Source organism: Lutra lutra, chromosome 7 (genome assembly GCF_902655055.1).
Source record: "Lutra lutra chromosome 7, mLutLut1.2, whole genome shotgun sequence".
NCBI lineage: Eukaryota > Metazoa > Chordata > Mammalia > Carnivora > Mustelidae > Lutra > Lutra lutra.
In genome coordinates this window covers 144,334,442-144,359,802 of record NC_062284.1, presented here as the reverse complement: position 1 = coordinate 144,359,802, position 25,361 = coordinate 144,334,442, and the positions used below count along the sequence as shown (strand labels likewise).

The following is a 25,361-nucleotide window of genomic DNA, read 5'->3' as shown; positions in this document are numbered from 1 at the left end:
GAGGAATAAATGTGAAGCCTAAGACCTCTCTGAAAAGCAAGAAAGCAGCAAGAGAAGGTTTCCAGATGCTTCCACAAGCAGAAGACCTCACTAAAAACATGGCAGTCATTGGTGGGTCGTAGCTCCGGGGTGGTGGGGATCTGTGTCTCTCTTTCACCGTTCTGCTTCCCACCTGGAGTCAGGAAGGGCAGGCAGTAAGAAGCCGCGCCCTAAGCATTTGTCCAATCGATCCCAGGCCTGGACTTTCAAGTCCAAGAACACCGGGAGCGCTGGAGCCTGCACCGAGGTCCCGCAGAAGCTCTGCGTTAGGAAGCAAGCAACTGGGGCGCGGGGGGGCATCGGAGAGCATCCTAAAAACAACAACAACAACAACAACAAAATGCAACGGCAGCGGCAGGTGCGCACAGCCTGCGGGGAGTTGGAGGGACGGACGCGCGCGGGATCCTGCCCTTTCTCCCTGCCCGCTGTCCTCGCCAACTTCGCGGCTGGGTCCGGAACGATTCCGCGACTCTTTCCCGTCTGCGGCTCACAGCCCTCGAAAAGTATATTTAAAGGAGAAAAAAAAAAAAGTAAAATGAATTGAGAAATGGGAGCACTGGTTAAAACAAAAAGAAAAGAAAGAGAGGAAAAGAACAACCCTATGGCCCGTACGGGGATCGAACCCGCGACCTTGGCGTTATTAGCACCACGCTCTAACCAACTGAGCTAACCGGCCACTTGGAGCAAAGCTACCGCCGCTCCACCTATGAGGTCTTTACGCCTGCGCGGGTCCGGCACTGGCTAAGGACTTCCGGTCCTTCCAGGACTGCTGCCATCCCCATTGGCCAGAAGAAAACGCCGGGGGCTCTTTAAGGAGGGGGGAGGGGGCTTCTCCCGACGAATCAGGCTCTCGCGGGGGATGCAAATGACACCTTACACCCACGGGGCTCGGCTCGGGAACAGCGTTTTCAAACGCTGCGACTCTGTGTCCCCGAGAATCTTTCCAGCGTGGAAACTTCGTGGATCAAGAGCTTCCGGTGCGGCTCGGTAAAGCTTAGAAAAGGCAGAAAGTCAGATGGAGAAGAGAAGAGCCACCGACCTTCCCACCGCCCCAAGACAGCGGCCCGCTGGGGTCTTGGATTCTTTCCCGACGATCTTGCCTCCCTGCACAGCTGTACGTAAGAACACATATCCGGCATTCGGTTCAACCTCGCTCAAAGGGATAGAATTTCTCATCTCTCTTTTTGTACTCAATATTCCATCGTTATCCGTCCCTAAGCGACTGCAAATGTCGTTTTAAATTGCTCCTCAGTGTTTCCTTTAGTGGGTGATCCATTGCCCCCTCACCCCCCTCATTTTTAACGTCTGGAAAATGTCTTCATGTTGCCGTCTCGTTAACTAGCGCTGGAATAAATCCTAAAACAGCGGCTGGGTGGGCAACTGACAGTACCCACTCCAAAGGGATGGTGTCTGAAAAAAAAATAGTTAAAAATATAAGAAGTTACAAATACACTGGGAGTTTAAAAAAAAAAAAAAAAGAGTTAAAAATAACCGGGAAGACAAAACTCTATTCCCTCAACTACATTTCCCAGAGGCCCCTTGGTCCTCGAGGCTCTGATGTCCCGTGCTTCGGTGGCAAATGGCCCAAGAGAAGGGAGCCTCAGGCAGCTTTCACACTCTCCATCCCTGCGGTCTGACCGCTCAAAACAGTGCAGGTATCATCAGTGCCCCTTGTTGCAAACAGCAGAGCCCAGTCAGGCTGATCTTGACAGAACAGATATTACTGGAAAGAGGTTAGGTAGCTCATCCTGCCACCAGAAGGGCTGCTGAGCCAGATTTAGTCCACACACACTCAGCAGTGCCCTAGCTTCAGGGAACCAGCTGTGAGTAGAACAGACCTGAGCCTGGCCTCGTGGAGCCCGCAGCTGAGCAAACCCAGTTGTTAATGTGAGCGGAGACACTTTGTATGTAAGCTGTCCTGGGGGTGACAGGTCTGGCAGGTGTTTGAAGACTGGGACACCTGACTGTTGATCTTGAGGTCATGAGTTTGAGCTCCACGTGGGGGTGGGGGTAGATTGTACTTAAAATAAAAAATAATAAAAAATAGATGGATGAATGAACTAATTGCAAAATCACGTTTTAAAACAAGTCAGACGCAGTCATTTCTCTGAGCCCTCCCCTTCTGGCCCAGCCCAGGTAAGGCTGCCAGATTTAGCAAATAATTTCTTATATCCCATGCGATATTTGGAACAAAACCAGTTTTCGCTGTTTATCTGAAATTCATCTCTAACTGGGCACCCTGTACCCATAGGGCAAGGGTACACCCACAGTAACGCCCATTTGAAAGACCCCCACCCCCCATCCTTCCCCGCTGCCCGCTGCCACAGCCCACCACCCTCTGTCCTGGACCTTGCTCACCGGGCCCTGCTCCTGCCTTGGGGCCGCTGCACTTCCTCTCCCCCTTCCTGGACCTTCTTCCACCGGACACTGCCAAGGCGCCCTCCCTCATGTCCTTATGTCGCTGCCTAAACGTCGCACGTCGGAGAGGCCTCCCTGACCACCACCTCCCCCGGCCCCCGCCGCCAGCACTCAGAATCCTTGCTTTTCCTCTGTATTTCGTCCGGGGCTTGCTCATTTCCTAACTGCAGGAGGGCAGCAACCTGTAGTTTGCACGCGCAGCTCCTGGAAGTGACCGGCACCGAGCAGAGGGTCGATCCAGGGTTCTCGAACGAAGCTCAGATCAGCGCTTAGCGGTCTAGCCCTGACACGACCAGGCGCAACTCTAGGCTTGGTTCCTGAGGGCGCGGCCAGAATCACCTGGCTGGTCCGCACAGCGCTCCGGGCCTGGGCCGCGCGAAGGCGGGCCCGCGGGGTGACGCAGTGACGGAACGCAGACGCTAGGGGGCACCCGAGACCGCCGCGTCGGCTGCGCGCCTGGGGTCGGGCTCCTCCAGCACCCGCGCGGTCCTAACTCCGCCGGACTCCTCCTGCCCGTTCTCACTCCATCCTGCAGTCCACCTTTCCTTTCTCCGACTTAGGAAAACGCAGACTCATACATGATCAGCATTCAGTGGTACAGAGTTATTGTTCAGGTTTTTAAATGTCTCAGAGGGGGGCTTTTTTAGATGGTCCATTTGCTTTAAAGTCAGCTTGTAAAACTTGTTATTCTACTTATAAATTGGAAACTTCAGTAGGAAAATCAAGATATACTGTATTCGTTTCCTAGGGCTGCCTTAAGCCCCAAACTGGAGGATTTAAGAGAAATTTATTCTCTCACTGCTCTGAAAGCCAGAAGTTCAAGACCGAGGTGTCCTCAGGATTGGTTCCTTCTTCTCAGAAGAAGAATCAGCTCCATGCCTCCCTCCCAGCTTCTGGTGGTCGGCTAGCAGTGTTGGCATTCCCTTGCCCGTGGATGCTGCACTCCACTTGTGGCCTCCTTCCCCACATTCACAGATCCCAAGTTCCTGGAACAGTGTCTGGCACAGAGCAGGTTTTCGATACGTACTTGTTGAATGACTGTTAAATCCATTGTGTATTAAATTCGTACTGTTGGACTTTCCAACTCAGAAACATGCCCTTCCATTCTGGCAACATTTCAGAGGAAGAATGTTTCTGAGGGAGATTTGATAATCTCCTCTTTTTCTGGAACACCATTCTTCCGAGATCCAAACTTTGAGGGTGAATCTCTCATTTTCTTCAGTCCAGGCCTATGTCTACTGTCTATTTCCTGAACAATTTCCTTGAACTACCTGCAACCTTCTTTTTATGTTTTGTGTTTTGACTCAGCGCCCTGGAGCCCACAGACAAGGAGAGAGCAAAACACTTTGAATGTTGATGCTGAATTCTTGTCAATTGATTCTGGAAAGAAAAGGAAAGAAACGCGAGGGGATGGTGCAAAATAAAACTTCATTGTACAATATGTACAATGTCAAAGCTGTTAGACAACACAAAAGAAAAATAGACAAACAGAAAGATTTTCAGATGTTGCTTCTGATTTGCTACAACAAATCGGTTGGTTCCAAGGACTTTTAAGAAGTGTCCTTCCAGGGGCACCTGGATAGCTTGGTTAGTGGAGCACGTGACTCTTGATCTCAAGGTTGTGAGTTTGAACCCCATGTGGGGAATGGCGATAACTCAAAAATTAAATCTTAAAAAAAAGTAAAAAGTGTCCTTCCTTAAGGCATGCACATTAATTGTAAAGCTTTTTCAAAGGTCTCTTTTAGATGTAAGAGAGCCGCAGAAGCACAGGGAGTTGGAAGCTGCCGATTTGGGTCTGGGCCCAGGACGGCCCGTAGCAAGTGGGTGATCTTGGCAAAGGCCTCTCTGGGTCTCCCACAACAGGCCACATGGCCTCTACAACCTGTCAGTCCGCCTGCTTAATTCTTCCCTATCAATGGTTAAAGTTTGTCCTGCATGCTCAATAATCATTGAAAATCAGGCTCGCCCTTGTCAGAACTCAAGGTTCGTTTCCTGAGAGGATGGGCCCGAATCACCTGGCAGGTGACTAACAGCCGGTGCCAATGGGTGATGCCTCTTGATCAGTCAACAACATTTACTGAGCATCTGGGCAAAAGTCAAGCGGTATTGTATAGCCTGTCACAGACATCTGATTTCATCTGCATGAACACCCTTTGGAGTGGGTATTGTTAGCCCCATTTCACAGAAGTGAGAAGACAGTGCTCCCGGGATTTGCCTGGCGTCACCTGGTGTGAGTCTCTCTATCACTTTAACAGCTGAATTTTAATTCTTTCTATCCTCCTTTAACCTTTTCTTAAACTTTACATCTGTTGTTCTGAACGCCTTTAAGTTGACCTATTTTTGCACCCACATTACACAGTACACCATGATCGCATTTACGGAGCTTGTTACCCACGGTGCTTCATGTTAATTTGAATGGCTAATGTTCTGCTCGCTCCTCGTTATCTCATACTCCTGTGAGCTTAGTGTCCTTTGAGACATGTTTATTATCTTCTAAAATGAATGCAATTTCTACTATCTTTAGGTTGGTTGGCCTGTGCTCACCTTCCCACTGTTAACCCGTTTGAAATTCGTCATCTCTAATTTTTCTTCCTAACTTCTTCCTATTTCCAGAGGCTCAGCAGCAGGTCACATATCTGCTAACCATGGCCTTGTGGCTGAACCTCTTGACATTGGAAAAGAGGGAAAAGTTAATGCGAGGATCCCGATGGACTGTCCGAGGAACAGTTTAAAATGAATCAGAAAGCCTGAGCGGCTGTAATTAAGTAGTATTGGAGCAGTTTCAGGAGCGGAGCTCTAAGGTGCTGGAGGTTCCAATTCACAAGCATCTTTTTTTTTTCTTCTTAAGATTTATCTGAGAGAGAGAGAGAGGGCGCATGCAAGCAGGGAGGAGGGGCAGAGTAGAGGGCGAGAGAGTCCCTTTTCTCTTTGAAGTAGTGTTTCCTAGTCTGTTCAGAATTAAATAAAGAGGAAGGAATTATCTAGACCAGCGGTTCTCAGAATAGGGTCCCTGGTACGGCCGCAGCATCACTTCCGATCCTCTTAGAGACACAAATTCTCGAGCCCCGCCCCAGAATTACAGACGCGGAAACGCCGGGGCGGGGGGGGGGGGGTGTCGGGCGTGGCACTCGAGGTCCACAAATCACAGCCGCCTGAAGGCAGGAGATCTGGGTGCTGGGAAAGCTTAAGAAACAGTGCTCTCGGCGAGATCGTTCCCGAGTCCGCCTTCGCAAACCTCCTGCTAAGGTTCCCCATAGGTATCCTTTGCTCTTCCTTTCTGGAGGCCCTTTTCCTCCCTGTCTCGCAGGGCCTCCAGGTACGGAGGTGCAGGCTGCGCACCAGGGGGATGGGCTGGACCGCCCGGCGAGCGCTGACGCCCAGCAGCCCCTGCTTGCCCGACTACCCGCGGCCGGCTCGAGCTGCCCTCCTGCAGGATGGTGGCCAACCTGGTTTTTACAATTTCACTCCCAAGAGCCACAGTGAACTTGCCCACAATGAAAACGAGCAGGAAATTCCTCGGCCCAGGGCCGTCGGGAACAACGGGCTGTGGCTCACCGCCCAAGGCATTCACCGGCTCCTGCGGTTAGCAGGTGCTCAGAGACTGTCCCGCCACGCCCTCTGCCGGCAGGGGGCCAGAAAGACGCGTGGGCCGCCCAGGGAGCTCAGAGCCCAAGTGGGTAGAAGAAACAGGTGAAAGAGACAAGAGAAAGAGAAATGTGACAGAGTCCCCAAATAAGAGGAAAGACCACACGGAGGTAAGAAGGAAGAGATCAAATCCCAGCGGTCTGCAGGGATTACATGTGGCTCTTCAGAGCCAAAAAGATAGCACCACCAACAAAATACCAGCCACGTTTTTTTTTTCTTTTTCAATTTATTTTGAGATAAAATTCACATATTATTCTTAACCATTTAATATGTACAATTCGGTAATTATTGGTAGACTTACAAAGTTGTGTAACCACCAGGATAATCTAATTCCAGAACAATGTCATCACCAGAAAAAAACACCAAAAAACAAAAAAACCTGTCCTCAGGAACCATCACTCCTCCTTCTCCCCACTCCCTAGCCCCTGGCAGCCACTAATCCACTCGCTGACTCTACAGATTTGCCCATTCTCGACTTTTCCACTAAATGGAATAATTTTAAACACATGTGACTTTTAGTGTCTGGCTTCTTTCCCTTAGCATCATGTTTTTGAGACTGCTTAATGGGTACAGGGCTTCCTTCTGGGGTGACGGAGCTATTTTGGAACTAGACAGAGGTCATGGTTGCCCAACACTGTGAATGTTCTAAATGTCACTCTTTATTTTTTTTAATATTTTATTTATTTATTTGACAGACAGAGATCACAAGTAGGCAAACAGGCAGGCAGAGAGAGAGGAGGAAGCAGGCTCCCCGCCGAGCAGAGAGCCCGATGCGGGGCTCGATCCCAGGACCCTGAGATCATGACCTGAGCCAAAGGCAGAGGCCCAACCCACTGAGCCACCCAGGCGCCCCTAAATGTCACTCTTTAAAATCGTTAATTTTATGTTATATGAGTTTGACTCCAATTTCAAAAAGAAGCCAAAATGTCAAAGTAGATACTTCCGACTTGGAAACTCCACTTTAGGAATTTCTCTTCTAGGTACACTTGGACATACAGGAAATAATGTATGTACAGGGTTGATCACTGCAGCAATGTTTGAAAGCCCAAACTATTAGAAACAACCTGGATATCCATCAGTAGGGGAGCAATTAAATAGGGAATGGTGCAACCATGACACAGAATAGCCACCAAATTTATAAAATAATATAACATAATACATCATATTGTATTTTACGTATCATTATATATTAAACATAATAGTCAAAACATTAAATATCTATTTATACAATAATTTAAATAATATATTTATAAAATTATAATTTATAGTTATTAAAAATAATTAAATGTACGTTAAATATATCAAAAACATTATTTGAGGAAGGAAAAATAACTTTCTAAACCAAGATGATTTTGGACAGGAAGACGTCAGAGGAGGATGGGATGGGCAAAGAGTTGGGCCAGAAGATTTCGGGTGGATGGAGATTGTATATGGGGTGAGAAATGGGGATTTATCCTGTAAATGACAGGCGACTGTGGAGACTTGGTCACCCTGGGGCTGGAAGGAAGAGGCTGGGACCAGCAAGAGGTGAGGTGGGTAGAAAAAGGTGGAGGGGTGTGCAGGGTGTGCATGAGGTGTCTCGTGGGGACAGGGAGGAAGGAAGTGTTGAGGGTAGAGCGCATCTGAGCAGGTGTTTTGTCCCTGGCCAAGATGCGATCCGGACAGTCGGGGACAAGTAAGAAAGGCTGAGGCCACCATTGGAAGCATTCAGGTCTCACTTGCAGTGGCTTACAGAGGAGAAAGCTTCCGGCTTTCCAGAGGAGAATATGTCCTCAAGGAGGGACAAGAGAGAGGGACTGAGAAGCATGAAGGAATTAAAAATTGCACGTTGTCATGTTTTGATCTTTCCCCGAATCTTAGTAGATATCCTGTGTCCAGGCAAGTGTTAGGGGCAAGGAAATTCATGTGTAGATCCTCTGTGTGTTGGCACAGAGTTTTTGGAGAATGATTCCACGTAAGCCCATAGTTAAATTGTAGGTGTCTTACAGTCCATCGGTTCCAACAGAAACAGTCACGCGTGTGCTCAAAGACATGCACACGAGCCGGTATCGACTGACAGTTACCTAGTGCGTCCCCAGCCTAGTTAAAGCTCCACTGTCGTTCTGGCATTAGGTCTCAAATGGCTAAATTCGCACGCACGGATAGCACGGATAGCGATTCCGGAGGGTGGCCTGCACTCCTCAAAGGCCCGGAGCTGTCACGAAAAGCAGCTGGGGAGGTTGCTCAGCAACCAGACCGAGGAGGCGGGTCGCACTGCGCACGCGTACGCGTAGGGCCGACGGACGCGTCCGTAGCGTCTTGCGCACGCGCGGGCGGCAGCCTCGAGGCGTCCGGGACCTGACGGTTGCTAGGGTGACAGTGATACAACATGGCGGCCGTATCCTAACGCTTTCTGTCGGGGGCCAGCGCGGAGGTCCTAGGTCCGGACCCTGCTTCAGAGGAGTGGAAGCAGGGGGGCGTCCTTTCCGGCCCTTTCTTCTCCGTCTGGTGTCGGCAAGGGCTTGTCGTCGGCTTCCGTATCCAGGATGAAGAGTGAGCGGGACCAGGAGGGACTGGAGGGGCCGGGCCCCGTCACGCCTGTGCGGCCACTTGGAGGGTCGGGGTTGGTGGGCCGCCGTGTGTGGGGACCCCCAGCCTCCCTGGGCGGTCGAAGATGGTGCCCACGGGGTTCGGGGTGGATGTGGGTCGCTGGGGTTTCCAGCGTCCTCCCGAGTCCCTCTCCTCCCCCCACCCCCGCATACTTTAGTGCAAGGTTATGTTACAAGTTTGAGGGTTTTGTTGTTGTTGTTGTTGTTGTTTTATTTTTGTTGTTGTTGTTGTTTTAAAACGCTGGATTGAAACTGAGATTCTTGGACATTCGGCAGTGAGGTATTGAGCGGTTTTTGTGCGGCTTCCTGCTTTTTCCTGACGTCGGTTCAGGGAACAGCTGAGAGGAAAGCTGGGCTGTTTTGTTTTTTGGATCAAGCCGTTCTTATGGGAACTAGTAAAACACTGTGTTTTTATGGGAACTATTTTTATAGGGATTTTGAGACAACCTTTTGGTGAAGTGAGTGTTGCTGGGAAGTTGGGAAAGGAGATCGTCGTCCTAGAAAATGTGTGACAGGTATAAAATTTACCTATACTTGGATTTGTGGACTATTGGGCAATTCAAATGCAACCGACTAGAATGGGCCTTTTTTTTCCCCCTGTGGAAAGATTCAATTTTATTAGATACAGTTACAATGTAAAATTTGCCTTGTATGCTGAGTGTCAGTTGGTGATTGATTGTGGCATAAATTGTGGAACAAAGATATTTAAAATAGTTAACTCATCTCATTCGCCCTTTACAAGACATTCTTATTTTCTTTTGGTAGATATTGTTTACATGTTTATCTTTTTCACTAATGCACCCAAAGCTGTAGTTAGAATACAGGCCTACAAAAGGCTTGACACTTTTACTTGTAGTGTGGATTTGTGTACACTTTTTTTTTTTTTTTTTATTGTGTTCCTTTTTTCCTTCCTGGCTCTTTATTTTGAATGTTTTTTTAAGATTTTTTTTTTTTTTTTAATTTGACAGATCACAAGTAGGCAGAGAGGCAGGCAGAGAGAGACAGGAGGAGGAGGCAGGCTCCCTGCTGAGCAGAGAGCCCAATGCGGGACTGATCCCAGGACCCTGAGATCACGACCTGAGCCGAAGGCAGAGGCTTTAACCACTCAGCCACCCAGGCGCCCCTATTTTGAAAAAATTTTTGAATCTACATGAAAGTTGCAAGAAGGATTCACTGAATGTTTATAAACTTTTCACTTAGATGCACGTTTTGGCTTTTGTTTGTGTGCTTGCTCACTTGCGCTCTCTAAATCACATACAGTATTTACTTCCGCCTAATTTTTGAGAGTTAGTAGTGGACACCAGTGCCTTTCACCGCTTTCAGCAAGTATCTGCTAAGATCAAGGACGTTCTCCTGCATCATCATAGTACGAATAATGTGTTGGGATAGCATTGTTATCCAAAATGCAGCCTATGTTTCAGATTTTCCCAGTTATCCCAGTAATATCCATTACAGGTGTTTTTATTTTTCCAGAATCCAATCAAAAATCACAAATTGCATTTTGTTGTCATATCTCTTTGGTCTCCTTTAATCTGGCACAGTGTCCTGCCTTATGTGTCTTTCTTGACTTTTTTAAAGAATTCAGGCCGTCTATCTTTCGATTTGGATTTGTCTGATTGTTTCCTTATGATTAGCTTAAATACGTTGGTCAAGACTATGTCAGAGGGGGTGTTGGGTGCCTATCAGTGTGTCCCATCTAGAGTCTAATGTCAGCCTGATGTCAGCATATCTCAGTTTTGTTTAAGTTAGGTTTGATCATTTGATCATTCCATTTATTCACCTTTGCCTCAAAACCTTTGCTGCTCCTTTCCTAGAGGCAACCACTCTTACGATTTCTTTTACGTTTATATGTTTGTATATATAAATGTGTATCTATATATTTACATAGAAACATATGTAAATGTGTATTTACCCCCCCTTTTATTTTTGTTTATTTTTAAAAAGAATTTATTTATTTATTTGACAGAGAGACAGTGAGAGAGGGAATACAAGCAGGGGGAGTGGGAGAGGGAGAAGCAAACTCTCCCCTGAGTAGGGAGCCGCATTTGGGACTTGATTCAGTCCCAGGACCCTGGGATCATGACCTGAGCCGAAGGCAAACGCTTAATGACTGAGCCACCCAGGTGCCCCTATTTGTTTATTTTTTAAAGATTTTTCCTTTTAAGTAATCTCCACACCTAACAAAGGACTCAAATTCACAATCCCGAGATCAAGAATCCCGTGCTGTGCTGACTGAGCCAGCCAGGGGCCCCATCCCCTCTTTTAAACACTAATGTTTGCACTGCATGTTGTATACTATAACAAAATATAATACATATTATAAACAAATATTTTATATAAGTACTTACATTTTATTTGTATCCTTTAAACCTTTGGGTATTGTTTTATATGTATATGTATATATATATATATCTAGTAGGTATTATTTGATATTTTCTTTTGGTAGATGGCCCTTTTGGTAGTTTTTCAATTAGTTGGTTTAGTGTTACATCTTTATTCTGCCTTCTACCCTAAAATCCAGTCCGAGAATTGGCGGGGTGGGGGGGGGACCTATTGTCACCCAGGTGTGAGTCCTGATGAGTTAAATGTTTAGCAAATATTTAACAGTGGAGAAAATATTCTGGAACAGGAAGTCACAGAGACAGAGCTGTGGAAATAGAATGAATAGAAAAAGCGAGTAATGGGGAAAATGGACTCCTAGCTTGGGGTCAAAGACTGGGGGTAGGAATATCAGGTTATCATGCTGGTCTTTATCTTACGGTTTTCTAGGTGTATCTTCTACTTTATTTTCTAGATATTGCCCAAGTGTTTAGGAATGTATTGATCATTGATCCCCTTCTCCTTTTTGTTTTGCCTCATAGGCAGTCATAGGGAGGAGGGAGAAACTCAGGGAAGCTGTTGAGAGCATGGGCTTTAAAGCCAGGCAGACATGGCAGTCTCCTGCAGGATATTGACCTTTCTTAAACTGGTTTTCGTCATTATTCTGGTTATTATTTCCCAACAAATCACCCCCAACGTAGTGGCTTAAAATAACATCTTAATCTCTCTCATGGTTCTGTGGGTAGCCTGAACTCAATTAGGCAGGCTTCACTTGGAGTCTCTCATACACTTGCAGTCAGATTCTGGCTGGGCTGGAGTCCTACCAAAAGTTTCTTGGGTGCCTGGGTGGCTCTGTTGGTTAAGTGTCTGCCTTTAGCTCAGGTCATGAATTCAGGGTCCTGGGATAGAGCCCCACATCGGGCTCCCTGCTCAGTGGGAAGCCTGCTTCTCCCTATCCCACTCCCCCTGCTTGTGTTCCCTCTCTCCCTGTCTCCCGTCAATAAAAAAAAAAAACAAAAACTTTCTCACTCACATGTCTGGCGATTGATGCTGGCTACCCACTGGGACCGTGGCCTGGACTGTCAGCCAGAACACTACTCTTTCCTCATGGCTTGGCCTTCCTCCCAGGGTGGCAGTTGGGTTCTGAGGATCAGCATTCCAAGGTGGGAGATGGAAGCAGTGTTGCCTTCTCTGATCTCGTGTCAGAAATGTCAATATCTTTTCCACATCCCCCAGATTGGAGGATAGAGAATGTAGATCCCACCTCTTGATGGAGGAGTGGCAAAGACCATACTAAGATGAGTGTGTGGGCTGGGATATCTAGCAGCTACCCTCTTGCAAAAGTAAAATCTTCCAGGGCACTTGGGTGGCTCAGTCAGTTAAGTGTCCAACTCTTGATTTTGGCTTAGGTCACAATCTCAGAGTCGTGGGATGGAGCCCCATCTCAGACTCCACACTGTGCGTAACGGAGCCTGCTTAAGATTCTCTCTCTCCCTCTCCCTCACAAAAAAGAAAAGAAAAGAAAAGAAAAGCAACAGGCATAATAATACCCATTTTATAGGAGTGTGTCAAAGATTAAATGAGCAACTGTGTAAAACTCATAGCCTAGCGTCTGGTTAAGTGGTAAATTATAAGTGAATTATTATTTGCTATCCCAGTGGATGGAAGGTGGGGGTATAAAAGGGGAAAGAATGACAGATCCCTGCTTTGAAAAAAATCTACCCTTACCTAACCCAGTGGGAGTGCCAACTTTTTTACTGTCTGAACTTTTTAATGGATTACTCAAAACATACCTATAAAAAGAGGAAAAGTCCTACACATTCTGAAGGCATCACAGTTTCCAATTATATCACAGAGAATTTTTTAAATTATGTGTTGTCACTGCAGAGGTTTAAACTTTGTGTCTCTCATAAATGCATTTTTATAGACTCAGTCGCAAGGTACTGCAAATAATCTTGTTTTATTCTCTCTCCCTAGTGTGCATCTCACCTTTGGTTTTTATAAATAGATGCATCAACTAGCAACTTTTTCTCTTTATATTAAAACAAAGTTAAGTAAAAGTAATACTGGCTTTGTGATAAATTGAAACAGTGAAGGTTTTTTTTTTTTTTTTAAAGATTTTATTTATTTATTTGACAGAGATCACAAGCAGGCAGAGAGACAGGAGGAAGCAGGCTCCCTGCTGAGCAGAGAGCCCGATGCGGGACTCGATCCCAGGACTCCAAGATCATGACCTGAGCCGAAGGCAGCGGCTTAACCCACTGAGCCACCCAGGCGCCCCGAAACAGTGAAAGGTTTTAAGTGGGTCTCAGGACCCTCCCCTACTTGACAGGGCCAATCCTGGTTAACATTTTCTCAGATGTGGGGTGCCTGGGTGGCTCAGTCAGTTAAGCGTCTGACTCTCAGTTTTGGCTAGGGTCACGATCGCTGGGTTGTGGGACTGAGGCCCAGATCAGACTCTGCAGTCCGTGGGGAATCTGCTTGAGATCTTCTCTCTCCCTTTCCCTCTCCTTCTCCCCCTGATCCCCACTGTGTGCTCTGGCTCTCTCTCTCTCTCAAATAAATAAAATCTTTTTATTTTTTATTTTTTGTTTTTTGTTTTTATTTATTTATTTGACAGAGAAAGATCACAAGTAGACAGAGAGGCAGGCAGAGAGAAGGGAGAAGCAGGCCCCCCGCCAAGCAGAGAGCCCGATGCGGGGCTCGATCCCAGGACCCCGAGATCATGACCCGAGCCGAAGGCAGAGGCCCAACCCACTGAGCCACCCAGGCGCCCCATCAAATAAATAAAATCTTTTTAAATAGATACATTTTCTTACGTGTACTCCCATAAATTTTCTGAGCACATTCTGTGTGTGTACATATATATATACATAGATGTGTGTGTGTGTGTGTGTGTGTGTGTCTATGCATGAATATGTATTTGTCCCGTAAACAGATTACCCAAACTGTATGGGATTCTATTAAATATGTTGCACTATAACTTGCTGGGATGATTCTTCAATAAAGGTGTTCGAACATAGATTTTTTTTTTTTAGTTATTCTTCATGTTTATCAGGGGTTGACATTCCTAGCAGGGGATTTACTTCATTAAAGCGTGTAATTTAAATGAAAAATGTTTGTGAGTTATGAATAACTCTATATCCTTTTGTGTTTTCATGATGTTTGGTAATTCAGGTCATAATTTTCCTCCCTACACCAAGTAATTAATTGGGTACAGCCATCTTCATCGAAGGTTCTTGGCCTTGTTTTATTTATTTTATTTTTTTAAGATTTTATTTGTTTGACAGAGAGGGAGATAATGAGAGAGAGAGAGAGCACAAGCAGGCGCCATAGCAGGCAAAGGGAGGGGGAGAAGCAGGCTCCCCACTGAGCAAGGAGCCAGGTGTGGGGCTCGACCCCAGGACCCCGGGAACATGACCTGAACCCAAGGCAGACACTTAATCAACCGAGCCACCCAGGTGCCCCCGACCTTGTTTTAGTAATTTGGCCTAAATTATTTAGTTTCTCAAAGAGAATTGAGATTAGAGCCTGAATCCTCTTGCTCCTAACTCTGGTTGAGAGTGTCCTCTGTAATTAACCTCCCCCAATTCTTTTCATCCCTCCACTGGTGAAGCCCCATAGCTTATGCCTATCACCTGCCTAAATTAAGATCTTTTAAAAAAATGATTTATTTATTTGGGGGGAGGCAAGGAGAGAGAGAGAAAGAGAGAGAAAGCACAAGCAGGGGGAGGCGCAGAGGGAGAGGCAGGCTCCCTGCTGAGCTGGGGCTCCATCCATGACCTGAGCAGAGGCATGACACCTTTGGTTAAGATCTTTGGGAAGCAGTCCTCAAATACCAATGTTTGGATTTGGGCATTACAAGTGTTCCTTTTCACAAAAAGTGAATTTGGCTTCCATTTTCATGCATTAAATAAGGCTTAAATTCCACATGAAGAAGACTTGGTTTATTAAAAATGAATAGAATATTAAGTAATGCAAAGAGTCTTGTTTACCTTCCTCTTTCTACCCTTTCATACAGCTATATTATTTAACTCCTGTTTGTCCTTGAGTCTGGGTGGGTTTGGGGTTTTTTTTTTTGTGTGGGGGGGTGACTGTTTATTTTGTCTATTCCCCGTAATGTAGGGCAGGATTTTTGTTTTGTTTTGTTTTTCACTAGCACAGTTCTGTACCCTTCTTAGCTGTGTGTTGTGCTTAGTGTAATTCTTAACGTTCCTCATCTGACTTTAAAGGCATGTGAAAATATGCCAGATCCTGTTGGAGAGAATAGGAAATTATTTTCCTAGGTGTTTTTTCATAAGGGTGTTTCTCTTTTTCTCTCCCCTAACTTTCATTCTTATTTTATACCCAGCCCTTCTGTCTATTGAAAGAGTCGTTAGGGAAATAAGTGCTCCTTTATCCACCATGGCCATTTTCAGAGCCCCAGCTGGGTTGATCACTTGCTGGTTATGATGGTCTGGAGCCGGCCAGGGATGCTGGCACACATGGGGAGTTTCTACTTAAACCACTTCGAAGTGTATGGTTGACTGGTGTGGTTTTGGTTGTTTTTTAAGTAAGTCTTCCTGTCTGTGATGAAACACAAATTAGGGTGTATTGTGTAAAATTTCTTTTCTCCAGGCACCTGGGTGGCTCAGTTGATTAAGCATCTGCCTTTGGCTTAGGTCATGTTCCTGGGGTCCTGGGATAGAGTCCCACATTTGGCTCCTGGCTCAGCGGGGAGCCTGCTTCTCCCTCTCCCTCTGCCTGCTACTCTGTCTACTTGTGCTCTCTCTCTCTCTGTCAAATAAATAAATAAAAATTCTTTAAAAAAATAAAATAAAATTTCTCTTCTCTTCTCAAACTGAATTCCTCAGTCCATAGCCCAGCTATGTCTGTCTTATGTCTGTCTCCCTTTAAACTGCTGTTATAGTATCTAGTCAGTTCATTTTGAGCTCATGTTTCTGTTGGTGATTAGCCCACATGTTAACTGATTTCTTAAAGCTCTTGATAATGCCCATACCCACACACATTTAAGGTAATGTTTATTCATTGTGAACATTGAAAAATATAGAAAAGAATAATGAGGAGGACTAAAGTCATTGCTAATCCCACCCAGACATAGATACTTTAAGGTATTTTTTTTTAAAAAGATTTTATTTATTTATTTGACAGAGAGAAATCACAAGCAGGCAGAGAGGCAGGCAGAGAGAGAGGAGGAAGCAGGCTCCCCGCTGAGCAGAAAGCCTGATGCAGGGCTCGAACCCAGGACCTGGGATCATGACCTGAGCCGAAGGCAGCGGCTTAACCCACTGAGCCACCCAGGCGCCCCTACTTTAAGGTATTTTACATATTTTGAGCTTCTGGGTGACTCAGTCCATTAAGTGTCCAACTCTTGATTTCTGCTTGTCATGATCTCAGGATCGTGAGATCGAGCCCCGCATCAGGCTCTGTGCTTAGTGAGGAGCCTGCTTGAGATTCTCTCTCTCCCTCTGCCCCTCCCTCACCCCCGTGTGCTCATTCTCTCTCCCTCTCAAATAAATAAATCTTTAAAAAATATTTTATGGGGGCACCTGGGTAGCTCCGTCAGTTAAGTGTCTGACTCTTGGTTTCAGCTCAGGTCATGATCTCAGGGTCCTGGGACTGAGCCCTATGTCAGGCTCTGCACTCAGCGTGGGGTCCACTTGTTTCTCTCCCCCTCTCCCTCTGCCCCTCCCGCTTGTGCTCTTGCTTTAAAATAAGTCAATAAATCTTTAAAAAAAGAAAGTATTTTAGGTATTTATACCCATTCCCTTTCTTGTGTGTATGTGTATTTGTGTGATTGTTACCATCTTTTTCTCACTTAAATTATAGGTGAACATTTTCCTATATCATTAAATATTATTTGAAAGAATCATTTTTTTAAAGATTTTATTTATTTATTTGACAGACAGAGATCACAAGTAGGCAGAAGGGCAGGCAGAGTGGGGAGTGCAGGGGGGGAAGCAGGCTCCCTGCTGAGCAGAGAGCCCGAAGCAGGGCTCGATCCCAGGACCTTGGGATCATGACACGAGCCGAAGGCAGAGGCTTAACCCACTGAGCCAGGCGCCCTGAAAGAACCATTTTTAATGGCTACATAATATTTCAGCTTGTGGTTGAAACTGTTATTAGATCATTCCTTGATGTTAGGTATTTAAGCTTTTAGCATTCTTGCCATTACGGTACCGTGATGAATATCACTGTGTTCGTTTGTGTCTCTGTTGGTATCGTTGGGACAGAAACCTAGAAGTGAAATTGCTGAGCTAAAGGATGTGGCCTTTTTTCTTCCTAATATCTTTTTCCTGCTTAAACAAGTAATTCATGTTTGCTGGAGAATATTTACACAATACGGAACGATTAATCAGAAAGTGAGACTTCCTTATGCCCTTTCCCTAGGAAGCCCGTCATCACCAGGGAAGGCAGTGGATATTCTCAGTGGTCTTGCTTGTGCACATTTCATTTCCCCATTAGCTGTGCCGTGTCACATGGCCAGTGCCACACCACAACCTTGTTCCTTGGTGGAATACACTTGTTGTAGACCTTTACCAATTCGATAGATTAAACAAAAAAAAAGGCTGTTCCTTCTGTATTCCTTTAAGTGCCAGTAGTTTTCCCTACTGGCTATTTTTATCTCTTAAGTGAATTGTCTTGTACCCTTTTGTCCACTTTTTTTTTTTTTTAAGATTTTATTTATCTATTGGACAGAGAGATCACAAGTAGGCAGAGAGGCAGGCAGAGAGAGAGAAGGAAGCAGGCTCCCCGCTGAGCAGAGAGCCCGATGCAGGGCTCGATTCCAGCACCCTGAGATCATGACCTGAGCCGAAGGCAGAGGCTTAACCCACTGAGCCCCTTTTGTCCACTTTCTTTGAGAGATTCTAGAATTTTACTTATTTGTAAGTGGTCTTTGTAGTTAAGTATATTAGCTATCCTCATATTTGTTGCAAATATTTCCTCAGGTCGTAGTTTGCCTTTACATTTTGTTAAGTTTGTTTTTTTGTTGTTGTTGTTTTTTACATTTTGTTAAGTTTTTGATGTAAACATGTTAAAATGTGTGGCAAGGCTCACCTCTTGATGTTCCTTCTTCATGATTATATTGAACTTCTGTGTGAAAAGACCTTCCCTGTCCAAGGGGCTGGTAAATAAAGTACATTTTCTTTGAATTTGACTTTTACGTTCAACCTTTTACCAATATTAACCAGTATTTAAGTGTATGGTGGAGTAAGGATCTGACTTGAATTTTTTTTTTTTTTAAAGATTTTATTTGTCAGAGAGAGAGGGAGAGAGAGCAAGCACAGGCAGACAGAATGGCAGGCAGAGGCATAGGGAGAAGCAGGCTCCCTGCTGAGCAAGGAGCCCGATGCGGGACTCGATCCCAGGACGCTGGGATCATGACCTGAGCCGAAGGCAGCTGCTTAACCAACTGAGCCACCCAGGCGTCCCCTGACTTGAATTTTTAAATGTCGAATCTCCTGATTTTAACAACTTTGTTGAGGTATAATTTGCACAGAATAAAATTCACCGATTTTAAGTGTACAGTCTGAGAATTTTTGGCAAATGTAGACAGTAGTGTCTCCCCTCCACAGTCAAGACAGAGAGTGCTTCTTTCTATCCGCCCACCCAGAGTTCCCTTGGGCCCCTTTGCAGTCAGTCTCCTGCCCCTGCTCCCGGCTCCATGGATCGTTGGTATCCTCCTATTGCCAAAATGTTGCCTTTTCTAGAGTTTCATGAAACTGAAGTGTCATCAGTGTATCTGTAAATGTGCATGGTCGTTGGAATCTGGCCTCTTCGATCTAGCCTGATGCTTCTGAGGTTTGTGCACATAGTGGCCTGTGTCAGTAGTTCGGTCATTTTATTGCTGAGTGGCATTCCACTGTATGAATATACCTGAGTTTGTTTATGCATTTGTCAGTTAGTGGACCTGTGGGTTGTTTCCATTTTTGGCTGTTGTTGGTAACACTGCTAGGAATGCTCTCACGTCCAAGTCTTTGCGTGGATTTATGTTTTCATTTCTCTAGGGTAGATTCCTAGCAGGGGAATTGCTGGCTTGTACAGTAAGTGGATACTTTGCTTTATAAGAAACCTCCAGATTGGTTTCTAAAGCGCCTATACCATTTTCTGTCCCCATTATGCACGTATGAGAGATCTGCTGAGTCCACATCTTCACTAACACTTGGCATTTTCAGTGTTTTAATTTTAGCCATTCTAGTGGAGGTGCTTTAACAAGTTTTAAGAGCTGGTTGTTCCCACTTGGTTAAACCATCCTCTTGTGTTGTAAAAGGCACGAAGTTACAGCTCAACGTAGGCGACATCAGGGAATACTGAGTGACCAGCTCGCCGGATGGACTGGCTGTACCAGAAGTCTGAAAGTTACCAGATAAGGAGAGACCAAGCAGTACTCTGGTCATTGATTATGAGGGGTAAGCCATCAGCAACTGGAGTTTGTGTTTTCACTCTTCCTCACCCCAGAGGATGTGTCCCTATATCGTTGGCAGCAGGGTTCCCAAATTCTGCCTTTCTGGACCTTGTTAGCCTTTGAAAAGGATCTGTTGCCAAGGTCAATGCTCCTATAAGTGCGTCAGTGTGACTTCATCCGCATCCTCTTGGCAGTGTTCTGCTCCTGGGGGACAGCAGTGGTAGTGTCGTCAGGAAATGGTTTCTGGAGTCAGACTGCCTGCTTTTAAAGCCCTGCCCTGCTGTTTATTGATGTGACCTTGAGCAGGCTGCTTAACCTCATTTGTAAGATAGGGCTGATGGGGTACCCTGTTGCGTGGGATTGTTGAAATGATTAAGTGTAAAATGGTGCCTGACTCCTAGTACTCAGAGCTTGGTGTTTAATAAACACCATTCTCCTGTAAAAGGCATCTTGGAAAAATGGCTGATCCTTAGACTGAGACAGGAAATACACAGGATTTTGTAGTACCAGGAAGTAAGAAAATACTCAAAAACAAACCCTTTACTGAAGGGGCATGTCAGAGGGACACAGGAACAATTGTGAATGAGCTCCCAGTGGCCAAACCTGGAACAATTTAAGCAACAAAATAAAATAGTATTGGATAATCCCAAATATATATATAAATCCCAAAATTTATATGTATATTTATATATAAAATGAATATCTATGGGTTCATATAATATAAATGATTAATTAGAATAGATAAACTTCTCATGTAGAGAAGTTTATATATTTATATATAGAAGAATTCCAAAGGGGCACCTGGATGGTTCGTGGGTTAAGCTACTGCCTTCGGCTCAGGTCATGATCTCAGGGTCCTGGGATCGAGCCCCTCATCGGTTTCTCTGCCCAGCGGGAAGCCTGCTTCCCCCTCTCTCTCTGCCTGCCTCTCTGCCTACTTGTGATCTCTCTGTGTCAAATGAATAAATAAAATGTAAAAAAAAAAAAGAATTCCAAATAATTTAAATGGATGCTCTATCCTCACGGGAATATTATTTCCCACTCAAAGTGTAGAATATGTGTGGTAAATTTTCCCAAAGAGTATAGAAGAGGGGAGGGGAAAAGTCACTTTACAGGGGACAAACCTGACAAGACCTCAGCCTGGTGATTGAGGTCAACGTCAATGGTGACAAGCCACGCTGATGACATGGGCCCTCGATATGATGTGCCAATATGGTACCACAGTACTCTGGTCTTCTCCAAACCCATAACCTGAGTCTAATGATGAAGATGATGACAGATTCCAGTACAAAGACATCTTGGAAAATACCCGACCATTGACTTCAAAACTGTCGATGTCACAAACCAAGGAAAGTCTGAGGAACTGTCGCGGCCATGAGGGGACTAAGGATGTAGGATGACTAGCTGTAAAGCAGTGTCCTAGATGGATTCTGGGACAGAAGAGGATACCGGGTAAAAACTAAGTAATCCGAATAAAGCATGAACTTTAGTCAATAAGAATGTGTCGAGGACCCCTGGCTGTCTCAGTCGATAAAGGGTGCGACTCTTGATCTCGGGGTTGTAAGTTTGAGTTCAACATTGGGTGTAGAGATTGCTTAAAAAATAAAATCTTTAAAATAAATAATGTGTGAATATGGGTTCGTTAATTATGACAAATGTAAGCTGTTAATAGTAGGTGAGGGGCACCGGGGTGGCTCAGTGGGTTAAGCCTCTGCCTTCAGCTCAGGTCATGATCTCAGGGTCCTGGGATCGAACCCCGCATCAGGCTCCCTGCTCGGCAGGGAGCCTGCTTCTCCCTCTCTCTCTCTGCCTGCCTCTCTGTTGACTTGTGATATCTCTCTCTGTCAAATAAATAAATAAAATCTTTAAAAAAATAGTAGGTGAAACTGGATATGAGGTATATGGGGATTTCTATATTATCTGTGGATTTTTCTGTAAATCTAAGACTATTCTAAGGTTAAAAGTTTATTTTTAAAAATGGTGCTTGTGTGGGAGAGGATGTGGAGAAAGGGGAACCCTCTTACACTGTTGGTGGGAATGCAACTTGGTGCAGCCACTTTGGAGAACAGTATGGAGATTCCTTAAGAAATTAAAAATAGAGCTTCCCTATGACCCTGTAATTGCACTTCTGGGTATTTACCCCAAAGATACAGATGTAGTGAAAAGAAGGGCCATCTGTACCCCAATGTTCTTAGCAGCAATGGCCACGGTCGCCAAACTGTGGAAAGAACCGAGATGCCCTTCAACGGATGAATGGATAAGGAAGATGTGGGTCCATATATACCATGGAGTATTATGCCTCCATCAGAAAGGATGAATACCCAACTTTTGTAGCAACATGGACAGGACTGGAGGAGATTATGCTGAGTGAAATGAGTCAAGCAGAGAGAGTCAATTATCATATGGTTTCACTTACTTGTGGAGCATAAGGAATAACATGGAGGACATGGGGAGATGGAGAGGAGGAGGGAGTTGGGGGAAATCAGAGGGGGAGATGAACCATGAGAGACTGCGGACTGTGAGAAACAAACTAAGGGTTTTGGAGGGCAGGGGGGTTAGGGGTTGGGTGAGCCTGGTGGTGGGTATTGTGGAGGGCACATATTACATGGAGCACTGGGTGTGGTGCATAAACAGTGAATTCTGGAACACTGAAAAGAAATTAAAAAAACAAACAGGGATTGTGAGAATGAAAAAAGAATGGTGCTTGACATATGGTAACTGCACAGCAATAGTAGCTGTGATCACCTAACTTGGTTTGGTTTGTTTTTTATGTTTCCGGGGATCTGCCTGTGGGTAAGGCTGAATTTACCTTATGCATCCTTTCTTGGCATGTGATTGGGAAAAACATATCCTAAAAAACAGCTTATTGAAGGACTATAAAACTTCTAGAAGGTAATTGAAGGAGTCTTCTGGCCACTTTATCCTCCTCATCCTTTTCATCTCACTGTTGCATTTATATGGATGGTCTGACTTGGGAAAGGAAGTATCTAAGAGACAAGAGGTCCCTCTCAATGTGATTGGAGATACCCAGTATTTAAAGATTCATTTGTTTTGAATGTGAGGACGCACACATGCGTGGGTGGGGTGGGGAGATGTGAGAGGCAGAGGGAGAGGAAGAAAGAAACTTCAGCGGACTCTGCTGAGTGCAGAGCTTCACCTGAGGCTGGATCCCACAACCCTGAAATCAGGACCTGAGCCGAAACCACGAATCTGATGCTTAAGCAAGTGTGTCACCCGGGTGCCCTGGGGTTACTCAGCGTAAAGATGGAGATGAATAGAAAAGGATTGGTTGCCCGCTGGTCAATAGTAATAATTTTGTGATTCCCTTGTCAGTGGTGTTCCTCCCACCCTGTGTGTCCGGGGGACTATAGGAATATTAGAGTAAGGCACATGACCAGGCATTTTCTCGGATTCATTTGTTGAGTGCACAGGGCACAAAGAGAACAGATTGTGACCTCCCCCTTTAAGGGGTTTAGGGCCTTCCTGCGAGAAGTGCGAAGTGGAACGTGAGCCCTTCTGTAACAGAGGAGCTGGTGCCTATAGAATGAGGGAAAGACATCTGTTTTAAGGCCCACTCGGTGGGTCCCAGCAAATTAGAATCTAAAGCACCCCATGCTCAAGAATATACACAGGCGCTTACTCGTTTGACCTTTATTTTTTATTGTTTAAAGATTTTATTTTGGAGAGCACATGAGCAGGAGGGGGACAGGGAGAGAGAATCTGAAGCAAACTCCACGCTAAGTGCAGAGCCCGACCTGGGGCTCGATCCCACGAACCTGAGATCACAAGCTGAGCCAAAACCAAGAGTCGGATGCTTGACTGCACCACCAGGCGTCCCTAATCTGACCTTAATATTTCTACACACAAGTGTGTGGCCCTCCCTCTCTTTTATTGAAGAAAAGGAGCCAACATTAGGGACATGAGGAACATACTGTAAGTCTTCCAGGTGAGGGTTATGTCTTACCTGATCTCTGTGTCCACAGTGCATGGCACCGTACCTGGTGCGTAGCAGATGCCGAATAAATCTTGCTTGACGGGGGCGCCTGGGTGGCTCAGTGGGTTAAGCTGCTGCCTTCGGCTCAGGTCATGATCCCAGGTCCTGGGTTCGAGCCCCGCGTCGGGCTTTCTGCTCAGCAGGGAGCCTGCTTCCTCCTCTCTCTCTGCCTGCCTCTCTGCCTACTTGTGATTTCTCTCTGTCAAATAAATAAATAAAATCTTTAAAAAAAAAAAAATCTTGCTTGACGTCCACAGGAGGTGGTCGTACCTCCAGGATATTTGACTCCTTTAGGCTGAAGTGTGCGTAAATAGCATCGGGGAAGAGGGTTCCCAAGACCAGCCCTAGTTTCTGTGATTTGCTAGGATGACTCACAGGACTCAGGATCTAGTTTTACTCAGAGCTATGATTTACTACAGTGAGAGGACATACAGCAAGATGAAGAAAGGAAAAAGGTTCATGTGGCAAAGTCTAGAGGACAGAGACAGAGACAGAGAGAGAACACGAGCGGGGAGGGGTGGGGAGAAGCAGAAGGAGGATCAGAGGGAGGGGAGAAGCAGACTCCTCACTGAGTTAGGGAGCCCGCCTTGGGGCTCAACCCCAGGACCCTGGGCTCACAACTCCTAAGGGAATAGTCTTAAAATAATAATACCCTGTTGCCCGAAGCTTGCCTTGTTTTTCTGGTTGTTTGTTTCTGTCTTGGTGTAATATAATGGCAGGACCAAGGTGACCTTTGAACAGCACAGGTTTAACTGTGGGTCCACTTATATATAAAGTGAACACGCCCATGTTACCAGCTCCAAGATCAGAAGCCGCACTACCGGTATCCTGGGAGTCCCCTTGGGTCCGTTCCAGTGACACCACCTCCCAAGGGTAACCAGTGTTCTGACTTTCCATGCCAGAAATGTGTCTCTTTGAATATCTCTATTGAGATATAATTTACATACTATAAAGTTCACCCATTTGAAATGTACAATTCAATGATTTTAGGTATTTTTACTGAGTTGTGCAACAGCCATCATGCGATTCTATTACAGCATTTTCATTGTCCCCAGGAGGCATCCGTCCCCAGTAGCAGTCACTCCCCATTCCTCGCCACCCTTCAACCCAGGAACCCCTAATCCACCTCCTGTGCATATGGATTTGCCTCTTCAGACCATTCCGTATAAATAGCTTTTTGTGTCTGGCTTCTCTTATAATGTTTTTATTTATTTGACAGAGAGAAATCACAAGTAAGCAGAGAGGCAGGCAGAGAGAGAGGAGGAAGCAGGCTCCCTGCTGAGCAGAGAGCCCGATGTGGGGCTCGAACCCAGGACCTGGGATCATGACCTGAGCCAAAGGCAGCAGCTTAACCCACTGAGCCACCCAGGCGCCCCAATGGTTTCTCTTATAATGTTTTTAAGGTTCATCCACGATGTAGCTTGTGTCAGGATGTCATTCCTTCTATGGCTGCATAATACTTCCCTTTGTGGATAGACCATGTTTTGTTGATCAGTTCATTAGCTGGTGGACATTTGGGTTGCTTCTCCTTTGGCTGCTAGGAATAATGCTTCTGTGAGCATTTGTGTATGGGTTATTGTTTGGATGTAAATGACCATTTCTCTTGAGTATATACTTAGAAGTAGAATTGGTGGGTCACAGAGTAACTCTGTTTAACATCGTGAAGAATTGCTGAACAGTTTTGCATGGTGGCCACACACCATTTTCTACTCCCACCAGCCATGGGCCCGAGTTCCCCTTCTTCACATCCTTGCCAACATTTGTTAGCTTACTTTTTGATTCTAGCTGTTCTAGTGGGTGTGAAGTGGTATCTTACGTTTTGTTATTTTAAATTTTCTCATAAATTATTTTTATTTCATGGATTACCATTGGCTTTAAGATGATATTAAACAAAATGCTTAGTTTTTAATTTCATAATCCATTTTCCTTAAAGGAACCATGAGAAAAACAT

General features: G+C 45.4%; 1 protein-coding gene and 1 non-coding gene across 7 annotated transcripts in view; one reads left to right on the top strand and one right to left on the bottom strand.

The window, feature by feature from the left end:
- Positions 1-641: 641 nt before the first annotated feature.
- On the bottom strand, positions 642-715 carry TRNAI-AAU (transfer RNA isoleucine (anticodon AAU)). The gene has a single exon. It is a non-coding gene; the product is annotated as a tRNA-Ile (tRNA).
- A 7,711-nt stretch (positions 716-8,426) lies between these two features.
- Positions 8,427-25,361, top strand: part of MOK (MOK protein kinase) — a 57,642-nt gene continuing 40,707 nt past the window's right edge. For all 6 annotated transcript variants that reach the window (XM_047735459.1, XM_047735456.1, XM_047735458.1 and 3 more), the window contains exon 1: positions 8,427-8,634. In XM_047735459.1, the coding sequence (XP_047591415.1) occupies positions 8,628-8,634 (7 nt within the window). In that variant the 5' untranslated portion in view covers positions 8,427-8,627. The remainder of the gene's footprint in view (positions 8,635-25,361) is intronic.